The 27,175-nt window shown below is 42.7% G+C and overlaps 1 protein-coding gene across 1 annotated transcript in view; it reads left to right on the top strand.

Annotated features, from left to right (window-relative positions):
- Pfas (phosphoribosylformylglycinamidine synthase) overlaps window positions 1-27,175 on the top strand; it is a 295,039-nt gene that overhangs the window by 213,899 nt on the left and 53,965 nt on the right. The window contains exons 16-18 of the mRNA XM_070100647.1: window positions 8,137-8,268; window positions 23,212-23,316; window positions 26,185-26,310. Of these exons, the coding sequence (XP_069956748.1) occupies window positions 8,137-8,268; window positions 23,212-23,316; window positions 26,185-26,310 (363 nt within the window). The remainder of the gene's footprint in view (window positions 1-8,136; window positions 8,269-23,211; window positions 23,317-26,184; window positions 26,311-27,175) is intronic.

The following is a 27,175-nucleotide window of genomic DNA, read 5'->3' as shown; positions in this document are numbered from 1 at the left end:
AGTCCAGTGACTCTCAAGCTGGTCCTAGTGGCATTAAAAGAAGAAGGGAAGTAACCCCAGAAAAAGACTTGATACCTCAAGTCCTAATGGAAGGGGATTCGCCTTTTAAACACTAACACCAGCCACGTTCTCCCCTCCTCCCATCCCATCAATCATCACCAGATCTTCATTAACCCTTTCAGGGTCCATCCCATAGATCTATGGCTTTACGTTCAGGGTCCAAACTGTATATCTACGCCAAAATTCTAGAGCCGCCAAATTTAGCATGAGAATGCTGGTAGGCCTACATCTAAGAGAATGGGTCTGGGTGGTCAGTGTGCACACCATAGAAAAAATCTGGACGCCCGCATGACATTGTGGGAACGCCGGCAAAGTAGCTTTGTTCATTGTGCCTGGCAGCAAGGAAGCTCTCACTCCCCACTCACTCTCCGGGCAAATTCTGACTCTCCTCTTCACAACTTAAAGTTCTAAGACTGATGGAAGTGGAGCTGAAGACGAATTCTATGGTTTTGAACCATATGGTACCATTGTGCCATATGGTACAATGGTACCATATGGTACAATGGTGCCATGTCATACAATGGTATCATATGGTACAATGGTGTCATATGGTACAATGGTATCATATGGTACAATGGTATATGGTACAATGTACCATATAGTACATTGTACCATATGGTACATTATACCATATGGTACAGGGACCCTAATGGAAATAAATCTGTCTGACTTTTTTGGGTTATCCTAGGTTCTCCAAACATATGCTGCTAATTATGATATTCTATGTAACTTTATTTGTGTATAACTAAATAAACTTACTTATGATGCCACATGCACTTGAGTAAGTTTATTCAGGTGTACAGAAATACAATTACATACATAGATTATCATACCTAGCAGCATACATATAAAATCCTAGGATAACCCAAAAAAGTCAGGGTGACATATTTCCATAGTTATCCCTGTATTTGTACCATATGGTGTCCTGTACTGTATGGTACTGGGTACCATACAGTACCCTGTGCCATATGGTACCCTGTACCATATGGTACCCTGTACCATATGGTACCCTGTACCATATGGTACCCTGTACCATATGGTACCCTGTACCATATGGTACCCTGTACCATATGGTACCCTGTACCATATGGTACCCTGCACCATATGTTATCCTGTACTGCATGGTACCCTATACCATATGGTACCCTGTAACATATGATACCATGTACCATATGGTCAATAGGTGTTGGTGGCATGAAACACCAGCCAAGACTGAGTGAGTGGCAATGCAAGCTAGCTACTAACTCCGCAGTTTAGTTTCCGAGACAAAGTGCTTTGTCATCCACCTCAAGGAACATGTCAAGTTCCTGTACACTTGTAAATATGTAATAGAACATTACTAATATTCAACATTTTTGCATATTTTTGTTGTAAACAACTATTGTAAACAAAATAATAATGAAAATATTAGTGTGTTTATTGCGTTGAATACAACAGTACAGTGGACCCTCGACCAATGATGACATCGATTAATGATAAATTCATCTAGCGATACATTTTAATGCTAAATTTTTGCCTCGACTAGCGCTAAAAAACTCGACCAACACTATTTGTTCCATCAGACGCGTCCACTTCTGGCCAGTGTTTACAAGCCAGCCAGCCACCGCGGTCACTTCCAAGCATACAATCGGAAGATTTCATGTTATCACAGCCTTTTTAGTGATTGCACCTGCAAAATAAGTCACCATGGGCCCCAAGAAATCTTCTAGTGCCAACCCTACAGCAAAAAGGGTGAGAATTACTGTGGATATGAAGAAAGAGATCATTGCTAAGTATGAAAGTGGAGGGTGTGTCCCCGAGCTGGCCAGGTTGTACACAAAACCCCGATCAACCATCACTACTATTGTGGCTAAGAAAATGGCAATCAAGGAAGCTGTTCTTGCCAAAGGTGCAACTATGTTTTCGAAACTGAGATCGTAAGTACTCGAAGATGTTGAGAGACTGTTATTGGTGTGGATAAACGAAAAACAGCAGGAGATAGCATCTCTCAAGCGATCATATGTGAAAAGGCTAGGAAGTTGCACGACGATTTAATGAAAAAAATGCCAGCAACTAGTGGTGATGTGAGTGAATTTAAGGCCAGCAAAGGTTGGTTTGAGAGATTTAAAGGGAAGGGAAGTAACCCCGGAAAAGGACTTGCCACCTCAAGTCCTAATGGAAGGGGATTCCCCTTCTAAACACTAAGACCATCAACACACTTCCCTCCTCCCATCCCAACAATCATCACCAGATCTTCAATAAAGGTAAGTGTCATGTAACTGTGCATGTCTTCTTCAGTTTGTGTGTATTAAAATTAATATTTCATGTGGTAAAAACAATTTTTTTTTCATACTTTGGGGTGTCCTACACGGATTAATTTGATTTCCATTATTTCTTATGGGGAAAATTAACTTGACTAACGATAATTTTGACTAACGATGAGCTCTCAGGAACAGATTAATAGCGTTAGTCGAGGGTCCACTGTACTGTGGAAATTATTTAATTTCCAAAGCTGTAGTGCCCAATAAGTGTTTAATGTGTTGATTTGGGTCAAAATGTATTTGTATTTTGAATGGAACCAACTGGGTTCCCGCTGCGCCTGCGCAGATGTGCGGGGGTATAGGTCGAGCTGGGGCACGAGGAGGCGGGAGTGTTTTGAATGTAGTGAGGAGGCTGGGAAAGCATGGAACCAGGAAATTGGCATTCATGGTGGCCTAAGGATTAATATAGGCCTCATTTCATAATAAGAAGTGTAGTAACTGTCCCTGGTGGAGAGTGAGGGAACGTGATTTACGGGACCACCGTAATAGAGTGGTAAAATGAGTGAATAAGGGTAGGACCGGTGGTGACTGGCGCATCGCCATGGACTGTGTCCCGGGGAAAATTACCCTTGGTTTAATCATCACTCATCGGTCTCAGATCTTAATGGAGTGATCTCTAATGTGTTTAATAATTATGAGACATTAAATCGTCTTGTGAATTGTAATGTAATTAATGATACTAACGCTAAGTTAAGAGAATGCGTGAAGTAAAATAAGTCGCCTTGCTCCGAGTGAACACGCTAGACCACGTTGTTCCCGTCTCGAGGAAAGTGAAGTTTATTGAGTCACGACTTCTAAACCGGACAAACCAACGGATACCTCGTCCTGCTGGAATAAGAACCGTGTCGGTGTAGCAGGACATCGAAATGAGATGGTGAATGGAGGAAATAAGGAACATCAATCACCCACAGTTAAGTAACCTTTCTAGTTATAACAGACTGATACTGGCCAGTTAGGTATGTTTTAATTGGATGGGTTATGGGTGATCCAGCCACATCAAGTGACCACCAGAGAATATCTGGTAAGTGGTGGGATTATGTACAGGTGACTACGGTAAACAATATAGTTGTTGTCTCCCAAGGAGATTACTCGTATGCATGCAATGTTGAGGTATGTACAAGTAATCACCCCAACAAAATTTTCCACAAGTACCATATGGTACAATGAACCATATGGTATCATTGTACTGTATGGTACAATGTATCATATGATACCATTGCATCATATGGTACCATATGTTATTACACCATATGGTACCATAAGGTACCATTGCACCATATGGTACCATTGTATCATATGGTACCATTGTACCAAATGGTTCCATTGTACCATATGGTGCCATTCAATCATATGGTACCACTGTATCAAGTGCCATTGTACCATATGGTACCATTGTACAGTGGTCCCCTGCTTTTCGTAGTTCCCGGCAATCATAAAATTCGCCAATCATAGAGGTATTTTCGTATAAACATGGACTCGCTTTTCATAGGTTGACTCGCGAGTCATAGTTCGTCCGGGACGCGTACCCACGGCGTGAGCCAGGGCGGCAGCCAGTCTGGCATTGTTTACCAGTGAGCGAAGGTCCCCTCACTTGCTCCAGCGAAATATTTCATAATATTCCATTTATTTTAGTGCTTTGCAAGTACTGAATAAGCTACCATGGCTCCAAAGAAAGCTCCTAGTGCCAAGCCTGTGGTAAAGAAGGTGAGAAATATGATTGAATTTAAGAAAACCATCATTGAACAATATGAAAGTGGTACAAGTGTGGCCGAACTGTCCAGGATGTATAAGAAACCCTACACAACCTTATGTTCCATAATGGCTAAGAAAAATGAAATAAAGGATGCTGTTGTTGCAAAGGGAGTAACTATGCTGACAAAAATGAGATCACCAGTTCTGGAAGAGGTTGAGAAATTATTATTGGTGTGGATAAATGAGAAACAATTAGCAGGAGATACTCTTATGACTTCGTTTATTTGTGAAAAGGCTAGGCAGTTGCATGAAGATTTGGTAAAGAAATTGCCTGCAAATAGTGGTGAAGTGAGTGAATTTAAGGCCAGCAAAGGCTGGTTTGAGAGATTTAAGAACCGTACTGGCATACACAGTGTGGTAAGTCATGGTGAGGCTGCCAGTTTGGACCACAAGGCGGCTGAAAAATATGTGCATGAATTCCAGGAGTACATAGAGGCTGAAGGACTGAAACCTGAACAAGTGTTCAATTGTGACGAAACAGGCCTCTTTTGGAAGAAAATGCCAAAGAGGACCTTCATTACACAAGAGGAAAAGGCAATGCCAGGACACAAGCCTATGAAAGACAGGCTGACGCTAATGTTCTGTGCTAATGCTAGTGGGGATTTCAAAGTGAAGCCATTACTAGTGTACCATTCTGAAAATCCCAGAGTGTTCAGGAAAAACAATGTTATGAAGAGTAAATTGTGCGTGTTTTGGAAATCTAATAGTAAGGCATGGGTCACGACGGAAATTTTCGTCGAGTGGTTTAATGAAGTGTTTGGCCCTAGTGTGAAGGAGTATCTCCTGGAAAAGAAATTGGATCTCAAGTGCGTGCTAGTAATGGACAATGCACCTGCTCATCCTCCAAACTTGGATGACCTAATTTTCGAGGAGTTTGGGTTCATCACAGTAAAGTTCTTGCCCCCGAATACAACTCCTCTCCTCCAACCCATGGACCAGTAGGTTATTGCAAACTTTAAAAAACTCTACACAAAAGCAATGTTTCACAGGTGCTTCACTGTGACCACAGACACTCACTTGACCCTAAGGGAATTTTGGAGAGAACACTTCAGCATCCTCCACTGCATAACCCTTATAGGTATGGCTTGGGAGGGAGTGACTACCAGGACTTTGAACTCTGCCTGGAGAAAATTGTGGCCAGATTGTGTCGACAAGAGGGATTTTGAAGAATTTAGGACTGACCCTAATGAGCCTATGTCTGTTGTAAAATCAATTGTGGCACTGGGGAGTTCCATGGGGTTGGATGTGAGTTTGGAGGATGTGGAAGAATTGGTGGAAGACCACAATGAAGAGCTCACCACTGAGGAGCTGCAAGAGCTTCAGCAGGAAGAGCAACGCATCGCAGCTCAGAATCTTGCTACAGAGGAGGAGGAAGAGAGATGGAAGAAGGTGCCTTCTTCAGAAATTAAAGAGATTTTTACTATGTGGGGTAAGATGGAAAGCTTTATGGAGAAACATCACCCTAACAAGGTTGTTGCAAGCCAGGTTGGCAACATGTACAGTGACAAAGTCTTGGGCCATTTTAGGGAAGTGTTAAAGAGATGCCAGAAACAGAGCTCTCTTCACAGTTATTTTGTGAGACAGGACTCCAGTGACTCTCAAGGTGGTCCTAGTGGCATTATGAAACAGAGAAGAGAACCAACCCCAGTAAAGCAAATGGTACCTGAGGTGTTGATGGAAGGGGATTCCCCTTCCAAACTATAAACAATCCACTCTCTCTCCTCCTCCAGTCTCCCATACACTAAGAAGAATCTCCAATAAAGGTAAGTGTTATGCTGTTAATGTTTCATTCATCATTTCCCATTGTATTGTTTATGTGCTACATGCATATTTCATGTTAAAAAATTTTTTGTTTTAATACTTCTGGGTGTCAGGAACGGATTAATTGTATTTACATTATTTCTTATGGGGAAAATTGATTCGTAAATCGTAAATTTTGTTTATAGTAACGGCTCCAGGAACGGATTAATTACGAACAACGAGGGACCACTGTATCATATGGTGCCATTGTACCATATGGTACAATTGCACCCTTTGGCACCATTGTACCATATGGTACTATATGGTACCATTGTATTCAACACAATAACCACACTAATATTTTCATAATTTTGTTTACAATAAACTTGTAAACAAATTTTGTAAGCAATATAATGATAAACAAATTAGTGCAGTTATTGCGTGGAATACAATGAGTGTACACTTATACAATATACATTATACTGGTCTCACAGGCCACAAATGTTATTAGAAAAAGAAAAAAAATTAGAAAAGAAAAGAGAAAAGTATAAAAAACATAAAATAAAAAAATGAGATTTTGCAGAAGTCACTGATGTTGCCGTCACCCGGTCATTTTGGGTCAACTTCCTGCCGCTGTATCTCGGTAAGTACTGATCAGAAAAAAAAAATTTTTGTCTTATTACCTTCACAAAAATATACTCTTTAATTCTGTAAGAATTTTTTTTCAAAATTTCTTGGACACTGGAGCACCACTTCAGATTTTGGCCATGGACCCTGAAGGGGTTAAAGGTAAGTGTCAATTATTCTATTGTTATTAATCTATTATTATTGTTGTTATTGTAATTATTCTATTGTATTAAACTTAATATTTCATGTGGTAAATTTTTTTTTTTCATACTTTTGGGTGTCTTGCGTGGATTAATTTGATTCCCATTATTTCTTATGGGGAAAATTAATTCGCCTTTTGATATTTTCGACATTCGATGAGCTCTCAGGAACGGATTAATATCGAATGTCAGGGGTCCACTGTATTATGTTCGCTAGCAGTGTATTATGTTTGCTAGCAGTGTATTATGTTTGCTGGCAGTGTATTATGTTTGCTGGCAGTGTATTATGTTTGCTGGCAGTGTATTATGTTTGCTGGCAGTGTATTATGTTTGCCAGCAGTGTATTATGTTCACTAGCAGTGTATTATGTTCACTAGCAGTGTATTATGTTCACTAGCAGTGTATTATGTTCACTAGCAGTGTATTATGTTCACTAGCAGTGTATTATGTTCACTAGCAGTGTATTATGTTCACTAGCAGTGTATTATGTTCACTAGCAGTGTATTATGTTCACTAGCAGTGTATTATGTTCACTAGCAGTGTATTATGTTCACTAGCAGTGTATTATGTTCACTAGCAGTATATTATGTTCACTAGCAGTATATTATGTTCACTAGCAGTATATTATGTTCACTAGCAGTGTATTATGTTCTCTAGCAGTGCATTATGTTCTCTAGCAGTGCATTATATTCTCTAGCAGTGCATTATGTTCTCTAGCAGTGCATTATGTTCTCTAGCAGTGCATTATGTTCTCTAGCAGTGCATTATGTTCTCTAGCAGTGCATTATGTTCTCTAGCAGTGCATTATGTTCTCTAGCAGTGCATTATGTTCTCTAGCAGTGCATTATGTTCTCTAGCAGTGCATTATATTCTCTAGCAGTGCATTATGTTCTCTAGCAGTATATTATGTTCGCTAGCAGTGTATTATGTTTTCTAGCAGTGTATTATGTTCTCTAGCAGTGTATTATGTTCACTAGCAGTGTATTATGTTCACTAGCAGTGTATTATGTTCTCTAGCAGTGTATTATGTTCTCTAGCAGTATATTATGTTTGCTAGCAGTGTATTATGTTCTCTAGCAGTGCATTATGTTCTCTAGCAGTGCATTATGTTCTCTAGCAGTGCATTATGTTCTCTAGCAGTGCATTATATTCTCTAGCAGTGCATTATGTTCTCTAGCAGTGCATTATGTTCTCTAGCAGTGCATTATGTTCTCTAGCAGTGCATTATGTTCTCTAGCAGTGCATTATGTTCTCTAGCAGTGCATTATGTTCTCTAGCAGTGCATTATGTTCTCTAGCAGTGCATTATGTTCTCTAGCAGTGCATTATATTCTCTAGCAGTGCATTATGTTCTCTAGCAGTATATTATGTTCGCTAGCAGTGTATTATGTTTTCTAGCAGTGTATTATGTTCTCTAGCAGTGCATTATATTCACTAGCAGTGCATTATGTTTTTCAGGAATTTCACTGGACCAGGAGTGCTGTGAAAGCTGTGCCGCTGAAGCTGCCAGACACATTGAAGGTTCAAGAGGCTCTAGAGAGAGTCCTGAAACTGCCTTCAGTGGGCAGCAAGAGGTATCTCACTAACAAGGTAACTACTTCTTGGCGTTTTAATGTTAAAGTTTTGGAATGAAACTTTTGTTCTTGAAGCTGTCAGACACAGTGATGGTTCAGGAACCTCTGGAACCTGTGTTCTTGATGCTGTCAGACACACTGATGGTTCAAGAACCTCTTGAACCTGTGTTCTTGATGCTGTCAGACACACTGAAGGTTCAGGAACCTCTGGAACCTGTGTTCTTGATGCTGTCAGACACACTGATGGTTCAAGAACCTCTGGAACCTGTGTTCTTGATGCTGTCAGACAAACTGAAGGTTCAAGAACCTCTAGAACCTGTGTTCTTGAAGCTGTCAAACACACTTAAGGTTCAAGAACCTCTAGAACCTGTGTTCTAGAGACACTGATGTTCTTGGAACCTGTGTTCTTGATGCTGTCAGACACACTGAAGGTTCAAGAACCTCTAGAACCTGTGTTCTTGAAGCTGTCAAACACACTTAAGGTTCAAGAACTTATAAAATATATGTTAAAGTTACTTTGCTGCTACCACTTGGTATCTAACTAAGAAGGAGGGTACCTAACTAACAAGGAAGGTACCTAACTAACAAGGAAGGTACCTAACTGTTATTACTGTTCTTACTGTTGAACAACGGTTTAGTGCCGATGGAGGTAGCGTAGGTAGCAATGATACGGCCGTGGACTAGTTTGGCTTTAATTGGATAGGAGTGAGTACACAACGGGCAATGTGAGGGAATGACCGATAGCCAGTCCGTGGAGGGGAGCACTTGTACCTCTCAAGTCAGTTGGCCGGGAAGTGAGACCGAATGGGCCCAGCATCCCACCGACCTGGGTAAGCCTACAGAGGGCAGCACTTAAATGCCGTGAAATATGAACTAAGCTGGCAGACGGCATAGGGTCTGTGCTGACAGTACAGGCTGTCTACATTTGCTCTGCCATGCACCTCGTGTCGTCCCGACGCGACAATACTGGTGGGCCTGTAGGTGCAAAAGAATTACTTACACTAGCTACTCCAGGGAGGGACTGACTTTCGCTCACTTGTAAATCAAAAATGGACATAAAATGCAACAGGCAAAAAAAACTCTCCCATCCTGGGGAAGAGAAAACTGGCTTGCCCACGCAGCTTCATTGAGGAGAGAGTCCGGAGACGTCAGCACTGGAACTAAAACCTTCTATATACAGGTTGTCCGCAGGGCTGAACATCAGGCTTGACTACTCGTCTACGAACGCTGTTGCACCCTCACATCTGCAAACAATGACTGACAGTAGCATTTCCTAAGGTGTGACATGACTCGGAGGGCAGCACTGCCCTGACCATAATACAGGCTTTAAAAGAGACACTGGGTGCACATACCTACAGTAATACTATATCCATGGAATTCATTATACTCTGGGTACCCTTCTAAAATTATTTACATATTTACATGATGTTGTCCACCCTGACTCCATTATCAACTAGCTATACAATGTGTGTGCATTTATACCCATTTCTGCAAGCAAACAATTAGCATAACTAGCGTAGGAGTCAGACAAGTTAGTAGGTATGTCAATGTCACAGAAATGTACTGTTGTCCTGGGTCGCAGGCCATAAGTATGGAGCCTTACTGGGCTGTCTTCAGTAACAGTAGTAGTGAGAGAAGAAGTAGACGGGTTGTCCCTAGCATTGGTCTGACTGTGGCATTGCAACGCACACGACTCCAGCTCTGCTTCGGCCTGCACGTGGTCCACATACTTCATGTGATCAAGGTGGGCTTCTTTGATAGTTCCAGTAGCAATCTCCCTCACCTCGAACTTGTTGCCACGGAGCTGTCGGAGGACACGGTAAGGACCCATGAATTTTGGGACAAGTTTGTGCATACCTGGGGTCTGCGCTGGGTTGAGCAACATAACTTTGCAACCTGGTTCCACTTTGCTTTCCTTGGCGAGGGCATTGCGCTCAGACGTGAACCTATCAGTAGCTTTCATAAGGTTCTCTCATACCCACTGGAAAACAAACTGCGTTTTCCGCATCTTTACTACACTGGGGTTATCAGTGTCATAAGTAGGTCGAGGCGGAGCAAAAAGAATTTCGTATGGTAAGTGCTTGTCATAGCCATACAAAGCGAAATGAGGTGTCTCACCAATCGAGGTGTTGAGGGAGGAGTTTAATGTACACTGAACATCTGGGATAGCCTCATCCCATGTAGTACAACTTGGGTTAATGGTTACCCTGAGCGCCTCCAGGACTTTGCGATTTGTATGTTCAGCAAGACCAGTACTCACAGGGTGGGGTGGCGTGGAGCTACTGGTGCTTGGCGAATGTTAAATCTGGAGCAAAGATCCTACATTTTGGCGTTTATGAACTCAGACCCATTCTCTGACAGAAGGACACGTGGGCAGGTATGACAGAGAACCACATGCTCACGGAAAGCATTAGCAACAGTCTCGGCAGTTTTATCAGGAATGGGTACTAATTCACTGTACTGCGTCAAGTTATCTACCATTACAAGCAGGTGCTTATTTCCCTTCTCCTAGGTCGGGAAGTTCGTCAACAGGTCGACAGAAGTTCTCTCCCAGGGCTCCTTTGTAATGGGATACTTTAGAATGGGGTTAGGACCTGTAACGGTACCCTTGTGCTGTAGGCAAACAACACACTGGTGTACATGCTTGGCAATGTCTGCTGCCATCTTAGGCCAGAAATATTTCATTCGTGCCTGTTTGATACTACGGTCCTTCCTGGGGTGTGTTACAGCTGGGACATCGTGGATCAACCCAAGAGTAGCTGGTATCATGGACTCCGGTATCGCCAGTTGGTATATGGTTCTGCCGGGGTCCACCAGCTGTGCAACACGGCACAGCACTCCTTGGTTGACCACCAAATCCTTCAGTGGGACGGGAGACTTGACCTGCAAGTCAACGTCCTCCTTGGTCAGGAAACGATGGACTGGAGACCACACAGGGTCCTGCCATTGGGCTCTCTCAAGATCCTCAACAGAGAATGAGTTGTCGACACTCACGACTGCTATATGCCTCGACAGGGCATCAGCTACAACATTTTGCTTACCTGGGACATAGCAAATTTCAGGGTTGTAGTCATTGAATGTGAGCGACCACTGAGCATGCTTTCCTGAGAGGTTCTTATTAGCAAAAAGGGCCAGTAAAGGTAGATGATCTGTGTAAATCTTGATAGGATAATGGTAGATGATATACCGAAAATGACTCGAGGCCCATACAATGGCTAAAGCTTCTAGCTCTGTCACTGAGTAATTGACTTCCGCTTTAGTAAGGACACGGCTAGCATAGGCAATAGGCTGTTGCTTACCATTAGATTCCTGTGACAAGACTGCACCGATGCCAACTTTGCTGGCATCAGTCGTCAAGGTAAGCGCCTTGGTAAAATCAGAGAATCTAAGGGCTGGGGCTGATGTTAACTTGTTCTTGAGAGTGACAAAAGCTCGTTCTTGATCACACATCCACTCAAAAGGGGCATCCTTCTTGAGTAAGCGTGTCAGGGGTGCAGCAATGGTGGAGAAACCTGCGATAAAGGTGCGGTAGAAACCCGCCAGGCCTATGAAGGACTGGACTGCATCCACCGTCATGGGTCTGGGGAATTTCTGCACGGCCGAGATTTTAGACTCGTCTGTCTTTATGCCATTCTGAGTCACTACGTGACCCAGAAATTTTATTTCCTTCCGGAGGAAATGACATTTGGAGAGCTTTACCTTAAGGTTTACCTGAGCTAGCTTGTCCAATACTCTGTCAAGTTTCTCAAGATGTATCGGGACATCTTGCGACATGACTATGAGATCATCTAGGTAGACCATGAGTGTGCCACCTAGGAGGGTACGGAAAATTGTCGTCATCAAACGACTAAACATGATTGGGCTTCCGCACAAGCCGAAGGGCATCCTTCTGAACTGGTAATGACCGGTTATCATAGAGAAAGCTGTCAACTCTTTGCTCTTATCATTGAGGGGGATCTGCCAGAACCCTTGAAGAAGATCAAGAGTTGAAAAGACCTTATTATCACCGATGTTCTGCAACAGGTCATTCAGAACTGGCAACGGAAAGCGGTCTGGGATTGTACACGCATTCAGTTTCCTGTAATCAATAACAGGGCACCAGGTTCCGTCTTTCTTGGGGACCAGAATGGGAGGAGCATTCCACGGGGAAGTGGACTCCTCAATAACTCCATCATGGAGCATCCTTGTAATGAGTTCTTCAGCAAAGACTCTTTGCGCATGTGGCAGGCGATACGCAGGTACATAAATGGGTTTAGTACCTTTGTCAAGTGGAATACGGTGAGAGATCAGTGGGGTCAAACCCATCGACTCACCATCTAGCGCTACTGCAGAACGTGCACGATTGAGAACCTTGAGAAGTTTTGGGACCTCTTCAGGATAGTCTGTCATAGCTAGTCATCTTCCTGCACTGGCCAGGTGTTGGAAGAGTCAGCAGCAGACTCGCCTGGGAGAACTACACTTACGAGGAGGTCAGCTGGGACTTCACCCTCTACTCTCACCGGGAGAGGGAATCTGGCAAGATCAACAAGTGAGGTATTCTTCCACAGGGGAAATTCTCGACTGTGCATGTTGACAACAAGGACTTGCAACTTACCACGTTGCACTGTGTGCAAGGACGGTTCAAGGGAGAGGTCCTTGACTCGGCACGTGTCGTTGTCAACCACCACATGGTCTCCTTCAAAAGCTCTGCTCATGTACACCATAACAGGAGTGAGCGAGTTAGCTGACAAAGTGACGTCATACTTTGTACAAGCAGTAACTCTGCTCACTGATGCCATGACACGAGTCAGACAGTCACCTGCCGACAGGGATACCGCGGCTTGACAACTGATGTTCTCTACAACAGCGCTAGAGTCAGAGTGAAGGTTAGACTGGGCATCCCCAGACTGGGTTTCACTGGTAACTAAGCACTGATGGCCAGGAGGTGACGGGCAACGAGCTCTACTACAAGGTCGATCAGGACAAGAGACCGACCCCGGGGAGAATGTGCTACGGAAACCATCGGTTTCCAACGATTCCAGACACTGTGCGTACTCTGAGACAGAGTAGCACATAGTGGATCCTAAGCACACGCCCCAGAAGGGCACATCCACTCCTTTGAAATCTGCTTTCCACTCAGCTGGATCTAAGCGGATCCTTAGGTCTGCCATGGTTTTAAACCCTATAAGCAGGTCGCCAGGGAAAACAATATCATCTGTGACTAAGAATTTTGCGGACAGCTTGTGACCCCGGACTGCAAATTCTAACGTTGTACGACCACGAACCATCAGCGGACTACCTGAGACTCCTCTCAAGGTCTGAATGACAGACGGCTCTGTCAACATGGCCACGTGAAGGACAATGTCTCTGAAGAGAGTGGAACGGACGATGTTAACCACCGAACGTGTATCTAGGAAAAGCTGGACAGGCTTACGGTGGACAGTGGACTCAACGAGCGGTCCACACGAGTTGTCATACCGAACGTGAAGGCATGACAGGCCGACGAAATCCCTGGAGTCACAGCTGCTTGAGGCTTGACGCTTGTTGGCGAGGCTCGACCTGGAAGGTATGGTACGAGTCTTGGCAACAATGTCAGGGCACTCTGTTTCCTCACTGTCGGCAAGCATATCACTGCCCAGGGCGGCGAACACATTGCGGACAGGGACGGAATACAGTGACTCCAACAGGGTTACTACAGTGGACCCCCGCATACTGTTGGCCTTACATAACGTTAAATCCGCATACCGCTACATTTTATCGCCAAGATTTTGCCTCGCATACCGCTAAAAAGCCCGCTCAACGCTGTTCGTCTGAGACGCGTCTATGTGCGGCCTGAGCCACGCTCACATGTTCCGCCGGTGGCATTGTTTACCAGCCAACCTCCGCGGTAACATCCAAGCATACAATCGGAACATTTCGTATTATTACAGTGTTTTTGGCGATTTTATCTGCAAAATAAGTGACCATGGGCCCCAAGAAAGCTTCTAGTGCCAACCCTACAGCAATAAGGGTGAGAATTACTATAGAGATGAAGAAAAAGATCATAGATAAGTATGAAAGTGAAGTGCGTGTCTCCGAGCTGGCCAGGTTGTATAATAAACCCCAATCAACCATCGCTACTATTGGTGGTACAGCTGCTACTGCTGCTGTACCACCGTCAGCTGCTGCTGCAGCTGCACTGTCAGCTGCTGCTGCTGCTGTAGCACCGTCAGCTGCTGCTGCTGCTGTAGCATCGTCTGCTGCTGCTGTAGCATCGTCTGCTGCTGCTGTAGCACTGTCAGCTGCTGCTGCTGCTGTACCACCGTCAGCTGCTGCTGCTGCTGTAGTACCATCTGCTGCTGCTGTAGCATCGTCTGTTGCTGCTGTAGCACTGTCAGCTGCTGCTGCTGCTGTAGCACTGTCAGCTGCTGCTGCTGCTGTACCACTGTCAGCTGCTGCTGCTGCTGCTGTAGTACCGTCTGCTGCTGCTGTAGCATCGTCTGCTGCTGCTTTAGCACTGTCAGCTGCTGCTGCTGTTGTGCCACCATCAGCTGCTGCTGCTGCTGCTGTAGTACCGTCTGCTGCTGCTGTAGCATCGTCTGCTGCTGCTGTAGCATCGTCTGCTGCTGCTGTAGCACTGTCAGCTGCTGCTGCTGCTGCTGTAGCACCGTTGTTGGTGTGGCTTATTGAGAATACCAAGAAACAATTAACCCCAGAGGATTTGCCACCCAGGATAACCCAAAAAAGTCAGTGTCATCGAAGACTGTCTAACTTATTTCCATTGGGGTCCTTAATCTTGTCTCCCAGGATGCAACCCACACCAGTCGACTAACACCCAGGTGAACAGGGAAAAATGCCTGGAACTAGTGCTCATATTGGTGAATTTAAAGCCACCAAAGGTTGGTTTGAGAGATTTAAGAATCATAGTGGCATACACAGTGTGATAAGGCCTGTTCTGGAAGAAAATACCAAACAGGACCTACAGTACTCAGGAGGAAAAGGCACTCCCAGGACACAGTGTCTCATCAGTCATTGCTGCATCTTCAATAAAGGTAAGTGTCATTTATTCTTCATTTAGTAGAGTAGTACATGCACAATATATATTGTGCATGTACTACTCTACTATTTTGCATGTATCCTTCTCTTTGTGTGTAGGAAAATGTATATTTCATGTGGTAAAATTTTTTTTTTCATACTTTTGGGTGTCTTGCACGGATTAATTTGATTTCCATTATTTCTTATGGGGAAAATTCATTCGCATAATGATAATTTCGCATAACAATGAGCTCTCTTGCACGGATTAATATCGCTATGCGGGGGTCCACTGTACATCTTTCGCTGATTTCTTGGACGCGCCTCTTCCCCCGAACTAGTGGAAGGGCTTCTGCTAGCACTTGCATTGTGCGACGAATGCTTGCTCCACTGCACTGACAGAATACTTCGCAGCTTGTTATACTCATTAGAGGTATGACTGGAAGTGTTGTGGTACATGCAGACTCCCTCTTGAGACTGAGCATGAGGACGGTGATGGTTACCTCGCGGGGGCATGAGGACGGTGATGGTTACCTCGCGGGGACTTAGGTTTGTAACATTCGGATCGGTAATGCCCGCGTTTGCCACAATTGAAGCAAGTCACCACGTGCTTAGTAGGTGATGCTGGAGGTGGTGTGTGCTGGTGACGTTTTGCCTTAGTCCAGGAAGTCGGTGATGGCTTCTTTGTTTGGGACTGACTGTTGTTACTGGAGTCACTATTTTTACTCGACCGAGTGTTAGTAGAACTGGGGTTGGAAACTTTGAGGGCCAGCTCTCTGACAGCTGCGGCGAAAGTGACCTCCGGCTGTGCCTGCAGCATCGCTGTGGACGATGCCGGAAGGACAGGCATAGGATCGTCCGCAAAGTGACAAACCTTGCCTTTCTCGTCAGGCGGCTTGATTGCATCAATGGCATCGTATGCACCCAGGACTGCGTGCTCAGGGCCGAGTCCTAGCACATCAACGCCACCCTGGAGATTATGGGGGGCATCCCTCTGCATGATGCCTACAGCTAGCATGGGGACGATGTCTTTAACCTTGATACTGTCATCACCAGTCACCAACTTAGTGGAATGTATTGCATCAGCAAAATCTTTGGCGGCTTGCTCAAACCGGGAAATGTAAGCCATGGGGCTTTCGTGCCTGTACTGACATTCGGCCAAGAAGCTGGTCAAGATCTCAAGGTAATGGCGTTGGCGACTATGCCAAAAATAGCGCCTAAATTTCTCTATAAGCGCAATGCAAGACTGAATCTCACAAACGCAATCGAGCTGCACAAAGGAACCTATATCATCCCGGTTGAGATCCACTGCTGCAACGGCAGCACGAATGTACTGTGCGTCAGAGGGACTATCATATTGAGCCTTAACAGTCATCTCGACTGACTGCAGCCATGGCTCTAACCTATTCAAATGGCCGTCAAAAAGAAGGGTCGGGTATGGACGATTAGCCAACCCACTAGTGGTCGAGACTTGAGCCACGACTTGACAACTGTCAGGGAGGCTTCGCCCTCCTGCCGCGTGATCACGCCGGCTGAGGCACCATTGCCAGCGTCAGCAGGAACTGGACTAACGTTATGGCCACTGCGTGTCTTAGTCATGACGTCAATTGTTCAAGCGCAAAGCAGGTCACGAAGAGGGTAAACAGGTCAGAGCAAGAAATGGTATGCACTGGCTACAACTCAACACAGAGTCAGAGAGAACACAGCACCACGGTACTAGGTAAACTGCTTAGTGATGGAAATAATTTGAGCAAAACAACAACAAAAAAAAAATAGTGGTACACTCTGAAACACAAAATAAGAGATGTATGCAAGTGAATGAAGTACAGGGAAGTGCACAAAATGATGCTAAGGGTGGTTAATAATTTCACCAGGAGACTGGCAACAAAATTTATGAAAAGGAGTTGAACTGTAAACACTGGTAGCAAAAATTGCACAAAATTTAAAATAAATCAAGTGTTACACAACACTAAACTGTGCTGCAAGTATTCTCAACACATAGGAAAAGATTGCAGGTGCTGGCAGTTGCAAATTGGAATGCAAAAAAAAGTAATTCACTTGCACAAAGGGAAGTTGACACAGCAAAGATATCAGAGTATGGAATAGTGCCAAAATCACAGAAAAAAAAATACACTGTATCAAGAAATGCTATATTGCACACAAAATAAAATTAATAAAAATGCAAATTATTAAATTCAGTAATAGGGCAAAGGTTAACTGGTGTTAGCAGGGTGTACACTGGTGTTAGCAGGGTGTACACTAGTGTTAGCAGGGTGTACACTGGTGTTAGCAGGGTGTACACTGGTGTTAGCAGGGTGTACACTGGTGTTAGCAGGGTGTACACTGGTGTTAGCAGGGTGTACACTGGTGTTAGCAGGGTGTACACTGGTGTTAGCAGGGTGTACACCGGCAAAACCAAAAATTACACAATCTCTGGATCAAAATTAATGAACTTCACAAGCAATTTTGGTAATTAATGGTAAATAAGCAGGTTCCCAAAAATGCACTCAATGACTTGGGCATACACAATAGCAAAATGCAATGCACATTGGTGAATATTCACAGATAAAACATAGAATATAGATAAAACATCTAATATATATAGAGCAAATAAATGGGGACACAGGAGAAAAGTGCAAGGGGCTAGGCACAGATTGTATCACCGCAAGTAGAATAAACAAACTAATACTTAACCCTTAAACGGTCCAAACAGATCGACGTTCAAATTCGTAGTGCTACAAAAGTAAATCTACTTTTTTTTTTTTACATATTTTCAAATATAACAAAAAAAAATGTAGATGAAAGTTTTTTTACACTTTTTTAAATGTAAAACATAAAAGAAGATCTACATTTTTTTACATACTTTCAGATGTTGAAAAAACGTATATATACGTTTGGACCATTTAAGGGTTAAGAACTTGGAAATTACACTTTAAAAAAAAAAACACACTAACAAACAAAACTGTGCAGGGTTGTCAACAATCTGTGGTTAACTTGCAGGTGCAACTATCAAAACAGCACACAGGAATTACTTGCAAACTGTATATGAAAGAAAATTGTATAAATGGGTAACACTGAACAATTTAAGTCAGTGACAACTGAGGTGCAAGATGCAGAATAATATGCTGGAATTTAAAGTGCAGGAGTGCAAAATAAATGTACAAAATTAAGAAGCTATAGGTAAGTGGCAAAATGTACAAAGTGTACACTGATGACTAAAACTGAACAATTTACTGAAAGTATGGCTTCATTGACAACTGTATTGGTGCAGGACAGTTAAATAATGTCACAGAATATTAGGAAATGCTAGGTAAGTCACTGTTTACTTAACTTTGAGTGCAGGAGATGGACGAAGGTACTGGTGCTGCAGGTCCTGAAACTTTCAGTGATGCACTGGTAACACTACACGCCTCGTAGCATTTGTACACTGCTATGGGGCTTCAATGACGTAGGAAAAATTATCAGAATGGACTTGGGAAGAACATGGAAGGCCGGAGAACTCTGCGAAGGTAAAACGGGTGAGAAAATGTGGCTAACTCCACGTGAACCGCCGGGCGCGTGGTTTGTTTACACTGGCAAGCATGTCTGGGCGCACTGACTGACTGCGGCTTCAGCACACTGAGAACAAAACACGTACTGCACTACATAAACATGCTAAAAAAAAACTTAGGTGAAGCTATGAACTGGTACTGTAACTATGCACTGGGAAAAATCAAGAACTGGTGATGAACTGGGAATGTAACAGCAAGGAAAGAAAAAAAATTTAACTGGGCAACACAAAAAAAAAAATTGCACTGGTTGTAAACACAATGATGAGTCACGAACTGCTGTAGAAGGTGTGGGGGCTGAACTGGGCTGGCTTAGGGGCTGAGCCAACTGGGTCCCCATGTGGTTAAGCCAGGTAGAACTTCTTGGAGGAAACTGCGAGGAACACAACACACACAGACGACGAGATGGACGTAGTTGCACATCCGGGAAGGTGATAGGAGGAGGTGGGTGTGTACATGCAGTCTAGGGTATAAACCAACCCCAGAGCTGCCTCATGGTCACGCATGGAGCCACGCAAAGCCAACACACTAAAATGACCTCACCTCTACTTCTTGTATCTGAGAAAGGCGTAAGGACGCTGTAGGAGGCAGGAGAAGGGTGCTGGAGAGTGTTGAAGGGCTGTAGAGGGTGATGAGGTGAACAAGTGACTGCTAAGGCCGGAGATAACGCCGTGATGCCTATGTCCAGATTTTGTGGGGAAAATCTAGGACGAAGATCTATCTCAGGCCCCGTCAAGACACTGGGAGTAACAGATAACTCCTTAGGCCAGCAGGTGCATTGGATGACGACTGATGATGTTGACTGGCGTCGACCCCTCCACCCCGAGAGTAGGCTCACAGTGCCGTTGACTCCGCTGTCACCACTGTTATTACTGTTCTTGCTGTTGAACAACGGTTTAGTGCTGATGGAGGTAGCGTAGGTAGCAGTGATACAGCCGGGGACTAGTTTGGCTTTAATTGGATAGGAGTGAGTACACAACGGGCAATGTGAGGGAATGACCGATAGCCAGTCCGTGGAGGGGAGCACTTGTACCTCTCAAGTCACTCAGCCGGGAAGTGAGACCGAATGGGCCCAGCATCCCACTGACCGCGAAATATGAACTAAGCTGGCCAAAGGCATAGGCTGTCTGTACTGACAGTACAGGCTGTCTACACTAAGAAGGAGGGTACCTAACTTACAAGGAAGGTACCTAACTTACAAGGAAGGTACCTAACAAGCATTTCTCCATGTCTGATGTGATAAAACATATTGAAATAAATCTAATAAAAAACTAGTGTACATAATGTTAAACATTAATTTTTATTTTTTATTAAAACATCGGCCGTTTCCCACCAAGGCAGGGTGGCCTGAAAAAGAAAAACTTTCATCATCATTCACTCCATTACTGTCTTGCCAGAGGTGTGCTTACACTACAGTTATAAAACTGCAACATTAACACACCACCTTCAGAGTGCAGACACTGTACCCCGCCATCTCCAGGGCTCAAGTCCAGCCTGCCGGTTTCCCTGAATCCCTTCATAAATGTTACCTTGCTCGCACTCCAACAGCACGTCAAGTATTAAAAACCATTTGTCTCCATTCATTCTCATCATATACGCTCACGCATGATCGCTGGAAGTCCAAGCCTCTTGCACATGAAACCTCCTTGACTGCCTCCCTCCAACTTTTCCTAGGCCAACCCCTACCCTGTCTTCCCTCCACTACAGATTTATACACTCTCAAAGTCATTCTTTTTCGTTACATCCTCTCTACATGTCCAAACCACCTCAACAATCCCTCCTCAGCTCTCTGGATAATAGTTTTGGTAATCCCATACCTCCTCCTAATTTCCAAAGTACAAATTCTCTGCATTATATTTGCACCACACATTGCCCTTAGGCATGATGTCTCCACTGCCTCCAGTTTTTTCCTTGTTGTATCATTCACCACCCATGCTTCATACCCATATAAGAGCGTTGGTATAACTATATTCTCATACATTCCCCTTTTTGCTTCCACGGACAAAGTTCCTTGTCTCCACGGACTCCTAAGTGCACTACTCGCCCTTTTCCCCCTCATCAGTTCTATGATTCACCTCATCCTTCACAGACCCGTCTGCTGACACGTCCACTCCTAAATAGTATCTGAATACATTCACCTCCTCCATACTCTCTCCCTCCAATCTGATATCCAATCTTTTATCACCTAATTTTTTTATTATCCTCATCACCCTACTCTTTTCTATATTCACTTTCAATTTTCTTCTTTTACATACCCTACTAGACTCGTCCACTAATCTCTGTAACTTCTCTTCAGAATCTCTCAAAAGCACAGTGTCATCAACAAAGAGCAACTGTGACAACTCCCACTTTGTGTTAGATTCTTTATCTTTTAACCCCACACCTCTTGCCAAGACCCTCGCATTCACTTCTCTTACAACCCTATCTATAAATATATTAAACAACCATGGTGATATCACACATCTCTGTCTAAGGCCTGCTTGTACTGGAAAATAATCTCCCTCTCCTATATACTCGAACCTGAGGGGTAATATTAATATCTGTAGAAAGTTGGTGATTGAACAATAATGGTGTAAATGTATATTGTTCCAGTACATTGTAAAACCTAATAAACACATAGTGAAATCTTCTTCTTTCAACAAACTGGCCATATCCCACCAAGGCAGGGTGACCCAAAAATAAAAACAAAAGTTTCGCTTTTTAACTTTAGTAATGTATACACAGAGAAGGGGTTACTAGCCCCTTTCTCCCGGCATTTTAGTCACATCTTACAACATGCATGACTTATGGAGGAAGAATTCTGTTCCACTTCCCCATGAAGATAAGAGGAAATAAACAAGAACAAGAACTAGTAAGAAAATAGAAGGAAACCCAGAGGGGTGTGTATATATATGCTTGTACACACACATGTAGTGTGACCTAAGTGTAAATAGAAGTAGGAAGACATACCTGAAATCTTGCATGTATGTGAGACATAAGAAAGACACCAGCAATTCTACCATCATGTTAAACAGTTACAGGCCTCCATTTTACATTCACTTGGCAGGATGGTAGTACCTCCCTGGGTGGTTGCTGTCTACCAACCTACTACCACAGGATGGTAGTACCTCCCTGGGTGGTTGCTGTCTACCAACCTACTACCTAGGATATAGTGAAATAGTAGTAATAAAATATAATGAATTATTAAGACTAGGTATATCAGTAGCACCTCTCAGTTATTGCAGTAATGCTATAATTAACTGTATACAGTAAATGGTAAAAAAAAAAGTTTTAAATCAGTAGTCCTACCTAACTTTGGATTGTATTGCACTATGTCTGTTATAGACTGCACACACTAGACAGTAAAAAAAATATAGTTCTTTACTAAGGGAGGGCGGTAAAAGATAGTTACAATTATTAAAAAATAGAATTGTATACCTTTTTAGGCAAACAAGATGGTGATCATGAGGTGTCTAACAAGAGTATAAACTATAAGATAGTGATAGGACAGTTTAGACAATTCACTGCTGTCAGATTAAAAATATAGTAATGAAAATTACGTTTTATAGAAAATAATTGGATAAAAAATTGAGGTTTCGTAACACTACTCATGGAAAGTGGGTACAAACTGCATTTTATTCTGACTCAGTTTGCCCAGCATCACTTAGGAATTTTTGTAGTTCATATTCGGTAGAAATGAAATATCTCCTTCCTGTTGATTCCTTCTTGACTGCAATTTTCCCATCTCTTGCAAAGCAGTGGTAGATTTTTCAGTTGTATCATAGCTCTCTTAGTCTATAGAGGAGATTTTGTCTTATTTTGGCCAAGTACTTGTTGACATAAACATCTCTCTTCATATTAATAGATGCCCTTAATGTGTCATTTCTTTGTGAGCTCGAGTTGAACTTGAGTGTCATTTATTTCTTCCCAGTTTGATAACCTCTCACTTTACACTCCTTGATATCAGCACTAGGTATGTTAAGACGAAGATGGTCTTGGATAAGTTGTAAGGTGGTTTGTTTGTATGTTTCTTGAGTTAGTTGGTGGTAGAATGGATGAATTCCACTGTTAGTATTATAAAACTGTAATAAATTTGGACTAAATAAGTCATCTTTGTGCCACTTGCACACAGTTTGTTGGTAGGTCAGGCTGGTAGTGGAACAACAGCTCCTGGTGCCTTTGTTTACTTTTGTTTGTTAGACATACTAGTTCATTGGCCATACATTCATCACTTTATTTTTTCAAATGTATGAATAGATGGAAGAAGATTCGAAGAATTGTGGTGAGGTTAAAAATATTGGCAGGTGGCACATTCGAAGCCTAGAAATATATTGTGTACTAGTACAGTGGACACACTGTAGGCATCTGCATACTAGTAAGTTGAACACACTTAAAGGGTTAATATACAAAAGTTGCCACTACTGAAATAAAACTTTGTACAGGTTGATCGTTCAGTTACTGGTCTGGTGGCACGTCAGCAGTGTGTTGGACCACTACACACTCCCCTGGCAGATGTTGCAGTTACAGCTGCCTCGTATTTCAGCAAGGTCAGTTGCTAGTTCACTTGTCTTGACAAAAAGTGCTAAAGTGATTTGGTTAAAATTTAGTTATCAGATTGGTTTAAAAGATAAATTGTAGTTATTTGGTAACATTATTGTGTATCTTCTGTTACAGCTTCTTGCCTCTGTATGGCACAAGAATAAACTAATAAATATTTATTTTATTTTTTTTTATTATCACACCGGCCGATTCCCACCAAGGCAGGGTGGCCCGAAAAAGAAAAACTTTCACCATCATTCACTCCATCACTGTCTTGCCAGAAGGGTGCTTTACACTACAGTTTTTAAACTGCAACATTAACACCCCTCCTTCAGAGTGCAGGCACTGTACTTCCCATCTCCAGGACTCAAGTCCGGCCTGCCGGTTTCCCTGAATCCCTTCATAAATGTTACTTTGCTCACACTCCAACAGCACGTCAAGTATTAAAAACCATTTGTCTCCATTCACTCCTATCAAACACGCTCAAGCATGCCTGCTGGAAGTCCAAGCCCCTCGCACACAAAACCTCCTTTACCCCCTCCCTCCAACCCTTCCTAGGCCGACCCCTACCCCGCCTTCCTTCCACTACAGACTGATACACTCTTGAAGTCATTCTGTTTCGCTCCATTCTCTCTACATGTCCGAACCACCTCAACAACCCTTCCTCAGCCCTCTGGACAACAGTTTTGGTAATCCCGCACCTCCTCCTAACTTCCAAACTACGAATTCTCTGCATTATACTCACACCACACATTGCCCTCAGACATGACATCTCCACTGCCTCCAGCCTTCTCCTCGCTGCAACATTCATCACCCACGCTTCACACCCATATAAGAGCGTTGGTAAAACTATACTCTCATACATTCCCCTCTTTGCCTCCAAGGACAAAGTTCTTTGTCTCCACAGACTCCTAAGTGCACCACTCACTCTTTTTCCCTCATCAATTCTATGATTCACCTCATCTTTCATAGACCCATCCGCTGACACGTCCACTCCCAAATATCTGAATACGTTCACCTCCTCCATACTCTCTCCCTCCAATCTGATATTCAATCTTTCATCACCTAATCTTTTTGTTATCCTCATAACCTTACTCTTTCCTGTATTCACCTTTAATTTTCTTCTTTTGCACACCCTACCAAATTCATCCACCAATCTCTGCAACTTCTCTTCAGAATCTCCCAAGAGCACAGTGTCATCAGCAAAGAGCAGCTGTGACAACTCCCACTTTGTGTGTGATTCTTTATCTTTTAACTCCACGCCTCTTGCCAAGACCCTCGCATTTACTTCTCTTACAACCCCATCTATAAATATATTAAACAACCACGGTGACATCACACATCCTTGTCTAAGGCCTACTTTTACTGGGAAAAAATTTCCCTCTTTCCTACATACTCTAACTTGAGCCTCACTATCCTCGTAAAAACTCTTCACTGCTTTCAGTAACCTACCTCCTACACCATACACTTGCAACATCTGCCACATTGCCCCCCTATCCACCCTGTCATACGCCTTTTCCAAATCCATAAATGCCACAAAGACCTCTTTAGCCTTATCTAAATACTGTTCACTTATATGTTTCACTGTAAACACCTGGTCCACACACCCCCTACCTTTCCTAAAGCCTCCTTGTTCATCTGCTATCCTATTCTCCGTCTTACTCTTAATTCTTTCAATTATAACTCTACCATACACTTTACCAGGTACACTCAACAGACTTATCCCCCTATAATTTTTGCACTCTCTTTTATCCCCTTTGCCTTTATACAAAGGAACTATGCATGCTCTCTGCCAATCCCTAGGTACCTTACCCTCTTCCATACATTTATTAAACAATTGCACCAACCACTCCAAAACTATATCCCCACCTGCTTTTAACATTTCTATCTTTATCCCATCAATCCCGGCTGCCTTACCCCCTTTCATTTTACCTACTGCCTCACGAACTTCCCCCACACTCACAACTGGCTCTTCCTCACTCCTACAAGATGTTATTCCTCCTTGCCCTATACACGAAATCACAGCTTCCCTATCTTCATCAACATTTAACAATTCCTCAAAATATTCCTTCCATCTTCCCAATACCTCTAACTCTCCATTTAATAACTCTCCTCTCCTATTTTTAACTGACAAATCCATTTGTTCTCTAGGCTTTCTTAACTTGTTAATCTCACTCCAAAACTTTTTCTTATTTTCAACAAAATTTGTTGATAACATCTCACCCACTCTCTCATTTGCTCTCTTTTTACATTGCTTCACCACTCTCTTAACCTCTCTCTTTTTCTCCATATACTCTTCCCTCCTTGCATCACTTCTACTTTGTAAAAACTTCTCATATGCTAACTTTTTCTCCCTTACTACTCTCTTTACATCATCATTCCACCAATCGCTCCTCTTCCCTCCTGCACCCACTTTCCTGTAACCACAAACTTCTGCTGAACACTCTAACACTACATTTTTAAACCTACCCCATACCTCTTCGACCCCATTGCCTATGCTCTCATTAGCCCATCTATCCTCCAATAGCTGTTTATATCTTACCCTAACTGCCTCCTCTTTTAGTTTATAAACCTTCACCTCTCTCTTCCCTGATGCAACTAATTATGAAATTATCTTCCTAATTAGCCTTAAAATAATCTAAGACTAAAATTATTTAAAATATTACTTTAATATAGAGGATCATACAACCCTCGGGTGTAATAATGTTACATAGTATAGAAGACCATACAACCTCAGGGTGTAAATAATGTTATATAACTGTTATGAATATACAGTTAATGAAATGTCATTTTTATGGCTGCCTCAGCATTGATAACATTCATAATTAATACTGCTTGTTATTGAGCTGGAGACTACAGCAACTGTGTATTGACAGGAAGGCACAGCAACAAGTATTGGTGAGCAGCCCATCAAGATGCTGGTGTGTCCAGCTGCAGGTGCCAGACTCACAGTCTTGGAAGCCTTGGCTAACCTGGTCGCTGCTCCACTTTCCTGCCTTAAAGTCTGTTTATTATTCTTCCATCAAGTTTATCTTTTACTGAAGAATAATTGTTCATGAACTTAAATAAGGATAGATACTTCTAATAGTCATTTTTTATTGATGGAATAAATCATAACTGAAGAGAAGAAAAAGTTTTATGATAAACAACTAAAAATAGTAGTCTTCATAGGTAGTCAACTATCAGTCAGTTTGCTAGTTAACTCTGTCAGTTTGGATAGTTGACTACCTATGGTAGTCAACTATTCAAACTAACATTTTATAGCTTGCCTCACTTGACCTCTACAACTTAATATAATAAATAGTCTATGATCTTGCTGTCATTTGTAGCTTCTTCTATTATATTAATTTCCTGCTCAAAGTTTCTTGCATGTTAAGTGAAACAATAATGTCTGGGTTAAGATACATCATTCAAGACATTTATTAACCCCTTCACTCTCAGAATTCCCAAAATTATTAGTGCTCAGCATTTAAAAAAAAAAAATTCTGAAATGGTAGAGAATCTTTTCCTGAAGGTAATGATGCTAAAAGTAAGAAATATGATAGAAAGTTTATGGAATTATGCAGGTACAATTTAACCCAGTTTTTTTATATGGTGCACACTCGCTGCATAGACCTATTGTCTCATATATATTCCAAAATTTATCGCTCACAGCTTATCTGACTGAGCTGAGCTCATGCCACATTTCTGTAGCACTGACCCCTCAATGGGTTGATTGCATTCCCAGACCTCTCCTATATTACACTTGCCTTACATTTTGAAGTTGTCATTACACACAAAAAAATCAAAGATTTACCTTACTTCTTGGATAAAATATAATTAGAAATGATTGGTCATGGTTTATGGCCCAATAATTGAATCAGACCT

Source organism: Cherax quadricarinatus, chromosome 73, assembly GCF_038502225.1.
Source record: "Cherax quadricarinatus isolate ZL_2023a chromosome 73, ASM3850222v1, whole genome shotgun sequence".
Taxonomy (NCBI): Eukaryota; Metazoa; Arthropoda; class Malacostraca; order Decapoda; family Parastacidae; genus Cherax; species Cherax quadricarinatus.
Note: the sequence above shows the minus strand (reverse complement) of the source record. Positions and strands in the feature narration are given on the sequence as shown.